Source organism: Antrostomus carolinensis, unplaced genomic scaffold (genome assembly GCF_000700745.2).
Source record: "Antrostomus carolinensis isolate BGI_N321 unplaced genomic scaffold, ASM70074v2 scaffold54766, whole genome shotgun sequence".
In the NCBI taxonomy this organism is placed as follows: domain Eukaryota; kingdom Metazoa; phylum Chordata; class Aves; order Caprimulgiformes; family Caprimulgidae; genus Antrostomus; species Antrostomus carolinensis.
In genome coordinates, this window is record NW_010323705.1 from 1 (window position 1) to 11,250 (window position 11,250).

At 36.4% G+C, this 11,250-nt stretch overlaps 1 protein-coding gene across 1 annotated transcript; it reads right to left on the bottom strand.

Moving 5' to 3' along the window:
- Positions 1–2,914: 2,914 nt before the first annotated feature.
- On the bottom strand, positions 2,915–8,907 carry ARGLU1 (arginine and glutamate rich 1; the record flags this gene model as incomplete). Its single annotated transcript, XM_010170639.2, has 3 exons — positions 2,915–4,987; positions 6,239–6,322; positions 8,656–8,907. Coding segments are annotated over 3 exons (501 nt in total), but the record flags the coding sequence as incomplete, so codon positions are not given.
- Positions 8,908–11,250: the final 2,343 nt, after the last annotated feature.

Sequence of the window (11,250 nt, forward strand, 5' to 3'; positions counted from 1 at the left end):
GGTGGGTGAGCTGGGTGAGCGGGGCCAGCGAGCAGGTGGCCTTTCCCTCTGCCTTCAGGATAAAACCGGGACTCTGCCATTTGCCCCGCTTAAACCTTTATTTTCCTGTACTTCAGCCGGCCTTACCGCAAAAATGGGGTTTATCACTGAATAACCCGTTTCGGCTTCTTTCCGCCAGTGACGTGGGCAATAATTACACAGGTGCCGTCTCTGAACCTACGAAATCTGTAACAAGAAGACAGCTAATCTGAACGGGATCGGGATTGGGCCTACAAACCCTGATTTTCTTTTACATAGCAGTCAATATCAGGAATAATACACGGGACATTCAATTTTTTATGAAGTGGAAAAGCTCACCATCATTCATCATTTCTTGAAAGTTTACCAATTTTGAAATTGGAAAAGATACAGCTCAATAGATACAATTACTTCTAAAATTAATAAAGAGAAATGATGTTTACTGATTTAAATGGCTTGTTTATTGTTTGTACGAAAGGCCAAGTGTGCTGGATACTTGAAACAGCTCCTAAAATATAATTCACACTGTAACAACGTATTTTTTGCATTTACAATAGAGTAAGTATATATCTAGATGTTAATTAGTCTCCTCCATGTCTGTTTTATAACCACAGTTTTGGTTAACTGTAGCTTCTTAGAAAATGAGCTTGGCTCCTCCTAAATACAGCCATAAATTCAAGCAGCCTTATAATAAAAAACAGAAAAGAAGTTGGTACATCCTAACCACGCATCTTAATTCTCTATTTGACTTATTTTTATACTGATTCTCAGTATCACTCCATGAAAACAAAGTCTTAAATTAATTTGTAGTCTGTGATGAGATATATGGAGTGGGAAACAAGGCGTGGGATCAAACCTCTGCTACATGACCAGCCTTTCACAAGGATGTGTGTCGCATTCTGCAGAGCTGAGCGCTGAGCCAGCATCATCCTTGGTTTTATGTGTCAGTCCAGAACAGATGATCAGAGCACTAGGGTGTTCAGTACGGAAATGTCAACAGAGGCTGAGTACTCTTCAGCTGGCTAACAAAACAGCGGGGTGGGAAGAGGGGGATAACCCCAACGTTTGGTGGTACTAGCACAGAAATGGAACAGAGGTGCGCAACAGTCATCGGTTGGTTGGAAACTGTACCAGCCCAGGCACTTCGACCATATCCTCCTACCTTGGAATGAGCTTGAGGCACACACAGGCAGCTCCACAGTTCCCTCCTGAAATAAATCACCTCTGATTTATTTACTTATCAGCTTGAGTTTTACCTGAACTTGCACTGAGTTGGGATCCTGCAGTAAGAGTGAATCGTTTTCCTCTTGCTCACCAAAGGGACAACACATCCCCAAATACACTGAAAATGTTTAACGAGACACTTCCTGCAGCTAGAAGTGAATCACAACCAACACGTTCTTATTGAGTGTACATGCAAAAAACGGCACAGAAACTCAAGAAATCTCAGGCAGCACGTTAATAGCATCAGAAAGAGAAGTTTACAATCTTCAAGTCAGCAAGGGCAATGGGCAGGGTGAGGTGTATGGGGTGGCACAAAGCTTAAGCGAGGAGACAATGAAGATAGATCCTTCAAGACAAGATAGGCGCTTATGAAGTATTGATACTTTAGTAAGGTAACACTGACATATCTGTCTATACATAGGTATGCAGTTGCTTGGCAGCTCAGACATCTTGCCAACCTAATTGTCTCCGCTTTGCTAAGCTTCAAGGACACCAGCTCTCCAATACATTTCCCAGAAGTCAGCCTTCCACTTGTGCTTGGAAAAATGATGATAACGAACACGGGAAGTTCAAAGGGCAGTTTAACAAATCTCCAAAGTAACAGCACACTGCTAGGATACTGCCGCAAGGTCTTCCACCCTCTCTTGCCTCTGCCAGATAGATGCATTGTTTGGTACTGAAATAATTCTCCAGGACATTTATGAACAGGGATTGGGAAAACTTCTAAGAACTCTCCTGTCATGATATAAGGAAAATGAATACTTCTCAAGGTAGGTGGCAACAAAAAACACCTCCCTGGGTGACAAGGACACCCCTCCCCCCAAAAAAACCCCAACAAAAACCAAACAAAAAACCCCCGAACAAACCCAAAACAATCAAACAGAACCAAAAATTGTCTAACCAGAATTTGAAGTTGAAACTTATTTTTATACTGATTCTCAGTATCAGTTGAAACTTCAAATTGAAGTAAAATAAAAATTAAACACCTCACATAATTTGTAACAGCAGTTTCTCTAGGTAGGTTAACATTCTCATGTAGACCCACATACAGAGCTCATACTCAGTTTAATCACTACCTAAATGTCAGTCTATGTTCTAACCTACTTTGCATTAGATGGGTATCAAGTTTTAAGGAAATATAAAAACATCTCAAGGTCTTATAAATTTAGCCCCTTCCAAAATGTGTGCACCTCTATTTCCCCCCAAATCAACAGTATCCCTAAAGTCTTTTTAAAAAGAAAGAAAACTCCAGAATAATTAAAATGTGACAGCCACTCACAGTGGGTCTACAAAAAGCTATCTCAGAAATACAGAATGCTCTAGGACAGTAAAGAGACAGTGACTTCTACCAACTGAACTTCTGCCCCAACATAAAAAAATAAATATGTAGCTGCTTTTCCTTTTCTGAGGGCAGGGGAAAGGAAACACGGGTAAGGAAGTGTGGAATGGCAGAAGGGGCGATCTAATTCTTACTGGCCATTTTGCCCACGCAGTAGTCCTAAAGATGTGACTGAAAATAACGTCTCAAAGCCTATGCAATGTTAAGTGTAAGGAACAAACGCTACTATTTAGCAGAAAATTAGTGATGTAGAACAAAATGCTTGATCCCACAGCTGCACATATAAGAACTCAGCTTTTTGCTTTTAGAAGAGGAAACAAAAATGCATAGGTCTGTTTCGAGTATTGACTTTTAATAGCTCGTTTCTCATAAGGGAACAGGGGATGTTTTCTGTTTTAGAAATACAGGTATCAGTTGAGCCTTAAATACAGCCTGATCCTGCCAACAGGTCATGTACATGATTTATTTGGCTTCAGCTTTTGTTTTTATGCATTAAGTAACCTTCAACCTTTTTTTTTTTTTTTGTAATACAATATATAGACAATTTAAGTACAGTAATCGTGTAGGTATTTTGCTGTCTGCACATTTTTCTTGACATACTGGACAAAGTGATACACCGCAGCCACCGCAGCCCCCAACCCAGGTTTCATACAAAGCGTGTTGAATACTGCTTTCGGTGTCACACTCAACTTGCTCCCGTATTTAATTTGCCAGATCTACAGAAACAGATCCTTTGGGAATATCAAGAATTATTTCCAACTTTGTCCAGTGACATTCAAATGCTCAGGCAACTACTGGCATCTTCCATTGTATGCTTACTACAGATGTTGCACACTGACAGGAAAAGAAGTTTTAGAACTGGACAAGCTATAGTAATCCAGGTTTCAGTAGAAGAATTATATACAAAAAGGGAATTTTTATATATAGTTTTCAATCTGTAGTTTCATTTTCAAAATAAAACCTGTATATATAAATGGATAACATTCAAGATCTGTATATGACTTAACATCTGCCTTCTGGCTAAAACAATCTATTTAGACAGAATCTCACTTTCTGTTTTTCACTTCAAGTATGCTAGCCAGTACAGTCCTTTGGGGAAAAAAAAACTTCCATTTTTAAATCCTTTAGGATCCATCAGATTCATTATATGGTAATGACCTTAACTTACACAATATACTATATTATGAGGTGAACTGAAGGGGATTAGATATCCAAGTATTGGTCTGGGTGCAGTAAGCCAAACAGCTGTTTAAACATGATACTACAGCTGAAATAAGTCTCTGTCAGAATAAAAACCAACATTCATGAAAACAGCAGCAGCCATCAAAAACATTCACAACGGCAGGGATTTTTTACTGTGTATAATTTTGCATTATAAGTAGGAAAAGCCACAATAGTTTAAAGCAAAATTAAAAAAAAAAAAAATACCACTACAGTCTTGAATTTAATAATGTGAATTGTCACTCTTACAGCTGTTTATAGAAGTGTACTAAAAAAATTTACTTAAACATATGAATTTAAGACTTTCACTTTATTCAGCAAATTGGTTTATTTACACAATGGGGAAAGCTGGTTGAATGCTGTCAATGTAATAAAAACAAATCTAACAGAGACAATACTGAACTCTCTCTATGTATTCATAGCAGAAATGACAAACTATTTCCTTACCTGTATCAGGAACATCAAGCGCAACATTGGGACAGTATCATAGGACACTGATTTAACAATAAACCACAGAGGTCCAGTAATACTATGGCAATTTACTTGTGTATTTACTGACTTTAAAAAAAAAATAAAAAAACCCAAAAATTTAAAAGTCAGCAATACACAGTATAAAGTTCTGTGAATTATCAGAGTCAAACTCTGATGAGTAGGTCAGTAAAACCTTATCAGATCATCCACAATTCAGTGACCTGACCTGCTTCAGACCACTAATACCAAAACAAAATGATGAGAATAGATTACCCTCTAAAAGGCAACAATGATCTGATAAGGGTTTAACTTAATGGAAGTTTAAAAAAAAAAAATAAAAATTAAGAATTGCAGAGCACAGCCCCTATTAGAACAAGCTAACTTTCCAGACTTCCAAAAAAGAAAAAAAAAAAAAAAAAAAAAAAAAAAAAAAAGGGGGGGGGAACCCAACACTTCAACATGAAGCTACCATACAAAGTTTTTTTTTTGTTTTCCTTTTTTGTTGTTGTTTTTTTTGTTGTTGTTGTTTAAAAAGTTCAGTGTTGCAATTTAATCCTGGCTTTTTAGTGAGAAGGACAGTTTTGGCCTAGACTTTCCTTTGCCCAGGATAATTTTTTGCTCTTCCTTTTGCTGACGTTGTCTCTCTTGTTCTAGTTTCATCCTCTCCTCATGAATCTTTCTTTGTTCTTCAACAATTTTCAATTGTTCTTCAGCCTATATATGAAAATGGTAGAATTTAGGCCAGCATATTTTGTAGTCATAAAAGCAATTTACAAGTCCGTATTAACCTTCAAACAGGTCCAATCTTGCACAGGTATGTAAGTAGTTCTACCTGAGCTAGATGACACAGTTGGTTTCAGTGAAACTATTTATAAAATGGTTATTTGAACTGAGTTTAGAAGAAATGCTAAAAACTTCTATAGCTCATGTATCGAAAACTCCAGTGCTTACATGCAATGTTTTTCAGCACTGCTCTGCAAACAACACATTACATTTTAATTAAGGAAGTCAGTGTATATAGAGAGAAATTCTCCTGACACCTGTCACATGTCAGATGAAGGCATGACCTAATGAAGTAACAGAGGTTCAAACAGAGGTTCCTCTGCTCCAAAACCCATCTAAAACCCCCTGCTAATTCCAAACCATCTTTAGTTGATTTGTAACAACTCAATCCTTACACTGACTTATGGTTCTTACAGCTCTTCCAGTGGTCTTCTAAAGGTGCTTATTTTATTACGTCAGTCAAAACTTTAAATTTTCCATTTGTTCCATTTCTACCATATAAGGTTGAGAAAGGGGTAAACCAGAAAGAGATCTAAAGCAGACACAGTTCAAGCAAACAGTTTTAAGAAGCAACATCTTTACCCAAGAAAGGTGTAATTACTTGAGTAACTGAAACCAACAGAGTTCAAACAAGATTTAAAAGCAACTTAGTTTGGTTTACCATTAATTGATTAAATCAGCTACAACATACTAAATGTTCTCACGAGGCAGGCACCTGCTTAAATAGGCTTGCAGACCAACATAAGCTAGACTTTCCTAACTTGGGCATCTTAAGCTTATGCTCAAAGTCCCTTATACATCACCATTACACCAGTCTCAAATCCAGTTTGTACTTGTCCTGCTCAACAAAACAGAATTGCTCACTTTTATTCTAGAAGCTGAATATGTTTGCAAACTTATTTCAACCCTCCCTGTAAGATACAGTTAAAAATGTACTTTTAAAATTCTGAAGGCAGCTATCTTCCTCTAAATTAACTGCACCTGAACTATTTTTTCAGACCAGTGTTACTGCTAAGGATCTGGTCTCTTCTGTTCAAGGGGAGGACAGCAACGCTACTGACATAACCAGCAACAGACAAATTAAACTCTAGAAAGGGTTGATTTGTTTATTTTAATTGTGTTGCAAATCAGGTAGAGGGACCTGTATTCCCCTACAGAACGGTTAACTACATCTTCACATACCAGTTTAGCTTGTGCTTCTGCAATTTTTCGATTATTCTCTTCTAGTATTCGCTCTAGTTCCTCACGCTTTGCACGTTCTTCTTCCTAAACGGGAGGACAGGGCAAGATGTTAGGAAGGTAAAACATTCATTTCTGCATGTTCACTAATCTTTCTCAGAATTCTTTCATGAACTGACTTAAAGCGGTAGCTTTACAGCCACCTATTTTGTCTCACAACGGTAAACTGTGCAGCCACTAAACCTGGTTTCTAGTACTCAATTTAAATCATCCCGCCCAGTCCAAACAGCAACCAACTAAACCCTCCCTAATCATAGAATCCTGACAATTTATTACTAGAATTTTAATATCACACAAATCAACAAGGACAACTACAAAAACTGGATAGTATTTACCAAATTAAAAAGTAATATAGAAAATAGAAATAAAGTGAATAGTTTGTCTCACCAATTAAGTATACCTACGTATTCTTTACCTATACTCCTTTAATCAGCATTAAAAGTTGAATATTTACTGTCTTGTCCAGTGTCCTGCAGAGTGTGCTCCTCGGCTGCCATACGCGCCAGCTTCCTCTTTAAAATGATTTGTACTGTTAGCTTGGCAATACCTGCATCAGCAGCTCAACCATTTATAAAGAAACAACATACAAGGAAGGCTGAGCTGAGGAATGCAGATGTTTATGGTAAGAAGGAACAAAAATATGTAAATCATTCCTAAGGCAAACAATTAATAAGAAAAATACATTTACTGTTAGTGAAAAATACAAATGGTCATCCATACTTCATGGAGCTATGGGCTTCTTTCATGGGGAGAATGGACTTAACATTCAATATTTTGACAATTTTAAGACAGCTGAAACTGTCATTTGCAGTCTGAACTTGGAATTCAGGAGTCCAGGGAAGGCAAGATCAGGAAATAAAGCCTTGTAATTGTTGTTTTCTTGGTGAATTTTATGGAACTCTGTTATGCATCTCAAATATGAAGACTGCGCGAAAGTTTTTGAGGTGTTTCAGTTCAATTAATATATATCCGAATTATTTTAATATTTGGAAGATTAAAGTTAGCCAGAGGTTTGTGTCTGTGTAAGAAAAAAAAGTTAATACGAACAAAGCAAGCATACGAAGAGAAAACTTCTTACTATGACTAGTAACCAGCTACTAGCTAGCACACTTCACTCCAGGCATGGAAGTTTATTTTGCAGTACAGACAACTGATGGGACTTCTCCACATCACATTGACAATAGCAAAAATACTTTATTTATTTTTTTTTAAAAAAGGTCATCCATCTGATCAAATTAAAACCTCTGTACATGAAGCATCTGCTGACTACAGACATCTAAATTAAATTTGAATTCTTTCACAGTAAGGTCTGAATTTGCAAAACAAGTGTAATTTAATATTCATAATATTTGTTGTAACTCAGTGTTCCGGATTTTTTTCTGTTTTTAATTTAAAGAGATTATGTGACAGACAAATCACATTTAGTACAAAAGGGAAAGCTTCATTGCTACTGTCTTTCCTTTTAAGCCAATCAAAATGTAGGAGGTACAGAGTGAAAAAGACATTTGAGTCTTATGACTACTTATCACAAAGTTCCTTTTCAGTTTCAAGTTTGTCTTGAAATTTCTGGATCCTGGAATGATTGGTGCAGGCAGGCATCAAAGCCTTTAGTAGCAAATTACTGTATCACAGAAAGACATTTTCAGCTTCTGCTCCAGCTGCTGATTAAAAAAAAAAAAAAAAAAAACACAATAAAAAAAAAAGTCACATGTTCAGCTTGACTTCAGACAAGGGCAACCTGCTCTTTTATAACTTCTAGGGAAAAAAAGGAGTTGTTAGTAGTTATTAAAAATGGATATAATGATTTGGACATAGATCCTTCGTGAAGACACGGATGGGCTTATGCTCGAAGTCCCAGAATTAGTCCAACGTACGCTCAAGAAAAATGTTCATTTTAAATAAAGAGTAAGAAACCTATTTGTTAAAGACAGGTACTGCAGCCCACTGCTGGACCCTGCTTTTTGCCTGACTGAAGGCAAAAGCCTCTTACAGTCTAAGTAAAAATAAATGAAACACATGAAGGATACATAATTACAGATTTTCAATACCCTTCCCCAAAAATGAAAGGACCGCTGATAAATCCTGCAGCCATGGCAAAAGTTTCAAACATTTCTGAAATATGTAGGTCAGTTCCATTAAAAATCAAGTATCCTTGTTCAGGTTTTAGGAGAATAACTGTTTAAGTATCAGTGAGCTCCTCAGAATAGGCCAGAAATTAAGTTTCGCAGCAATGCAAGTTTATACGAGAAGGGAATTAGATTTGCTGTATTCCATCTCTTTCTGAACCGAACAGGAGGCACAAACCGACACTGAAAGTTTTGCCATGGACTGTCTCTACTTTCCAAACGACCGAGCGTTACCTCTCTGGCTTTTTGTGCTGCAAGTTCAGCTTGTCGCTGTCGCTCGAGTTCTTCGAGCAACTGTTTTTCCATGATGCGCTTAGCCTCCTCCACCCTGCGGAGAACCTCTCGCTCAATCTCATCCTTCCTTTTCTCCAACTCTTCTTCTACACGTTTAGCCACCAGCTCTTCTACTCTTCGAGCAGTTTCTTCCTCTATGAGTTTCTCTTCGATTTCTTGTTGACGACTACAAAATGCAAACGCAAGGATCACCTTCTTAATCAATAAAGAAGGTTACACTGAAAAAAACTCTTTCAAATACACAGCATCAGGCACACTACTAAGTTACTTTTTAAACAGTTTTATATCTTAGACATGCACAGATCATACATTTAAGGATGTTTTGCCCTACACTTAAGAAAAGTGAATATTCAGGCAGCGTTCCTACCACAGGGAACCTATTTCGACCATACCATATTTAGCATCTCTCCATATCTCAAGACACTAAGCATAAAAAGACAGCTTATCGTACTGTTTCTTGATCATTTTTAAGGGGGAAAAAATGAAAAGAAAAAAGACCCCACCCAACTTTGGCCATCCTTCATGCTTGAGGAATTTAAATAGTCTCAATTTTAAGCCATGCATAGCAGTATCATCTTGCAAAATCTTGTTGTAAAGCCACCACCTCAGAGGCAGTAATCTCTAACTAAAATAGAAGACAGAAGCAATAAGATTCGTAATTTGAATATTCTATCAAGAATTCCAGGTGTTCTATCTAGTTATGCAATAATTTGCCTTATCAAATTTCAAATACCTCAGCTCTCCTTAACTTCTTTATTAGGACTGTTTCTACTGTAATTATTCAAAATAAAATATACCAATAGCAAGCGCTAAATAAATCCTTGCAACCTTTACAGTCCATGTTCTGAATTTTGGACGTATTTTCAAATGTCTTCTTGTCTTTATTTTTGTTTAGCAGCAGCATTATCACTTAGCCTGATCACTGTTTCAAGTTTTCATTAAAAAGGATACAAAAAGATTAGGTCAATTTGCAGGTTTATTACCAAATTCAGAAAAAAAAAAAAAAAAAAATCTTCCAGGTAGTAACCACTAGTACAATATGGCAATCAGATATCCAAAGGCCAACAAAAGTGAATACTGTATTGCTGTATTTCACAAAGTACTGTTTATTTAGAATTATTATGGGCTTCGGAGAGAAGACTGTTCTTTTTAACCTTGAAACTGAACTTTAAGTATTCTATGAAGTACGGAACAATCTTATAAACTTATTATCTGTCCTGTCTGTACCAGAAATCCATGATTTAGAGTAAAAACTAATATTATTTTCTTACTTATCTTGAGATAAATCTTATTTATGTAGAGACACAAAAACAACTAAAAAAAAAAGTTACAATGTTTACTAACTTAGACTTGCCAGTGTACAATTTGCAAACGTGCAATGGACATAATAAAGTATTGATTCCTGATCTAGATAAACATGTGAAATATCAAGATGAAAGGCTTCCAAATTCCCCCTGTATCTTCTTTTCAAAAGTGTGCTGAAACAAATGGACAATCTTATCTCCTTCAGTAAAAAGTTTTGGAACCCCCAATTTAACATGTAGCCCCAGATGACAAATTTTATTCTTCCGTTCCTCAAGAGATAGCAAACTTATCCAGTGGCACATTAGGCCAGCAATCACTTTTCCTAAAGTGACACAAAATACCTTGAGGTGTTGGGGTTTGTTTTGGTTTGGTTTTTTTTCCAGAAAAACAAAAAAATAAAGATCACCACCATCCACAAAAATGCATCAACCCCATTCTGTTACTGTGTCTCTGCCAAGCCACTACTGCCTCCGATCCTTTTTGAATGAAAGGTAGGGGAGGGGTCAAAAGTTTAAAGACAAATTTTTAAACACCTTTTACATACTAAATATCCTTTTATTTTTAAAGGTTTTTCTTCCCTCTTACAGGTTTTTATTTCGCAGCGATCACTCTCACTGTCCTGTACTGATATGGCTCAGCATACATATGAGGCTGCTCTACAGAAATAGTTTTTTCAGAAAGCTCATATTCATGTTTTTTATTCAACTGTTTTAGCTTTACGTTTAACATCAGGGAAATTTAGAATAAAAGTTAGCTAATTGAATAAAGATAGCACACAGTTACAAAAAACCTCCTGACACTCATGTCTGAAATCAGTTTTCAAATACCCTCAGCAATTTATGATGTTCTCAAACTAAGCACTGTGCCTGCACACGTTTCATTCTTCTCACAACAACAAATTCCATTAAAATTTAATTAAACCAAGCAAATATATATTTTCACATTCGCAGGCCATGACAATACTACAAATATAGAATAACTGTTCAGTGTAAGCAACCACAGTTCTTGAAACACTAGAAATAGAAAGAAGTGAAATAAAGTAAAAATTTATTCTCAAAGTTCATTTATAAGACCACCTTGTGCCTATGGATAAAGATAATAAACTTCCAAACATGGCTTAGAGTTTATCAAGAAAATCAAACTATAAACACTGATACAAATCTCAATGACTTATTCTGTAGTTTATACCAACTATTCATTAGAGGTTTTTTTTAAATCACATGAACTTAC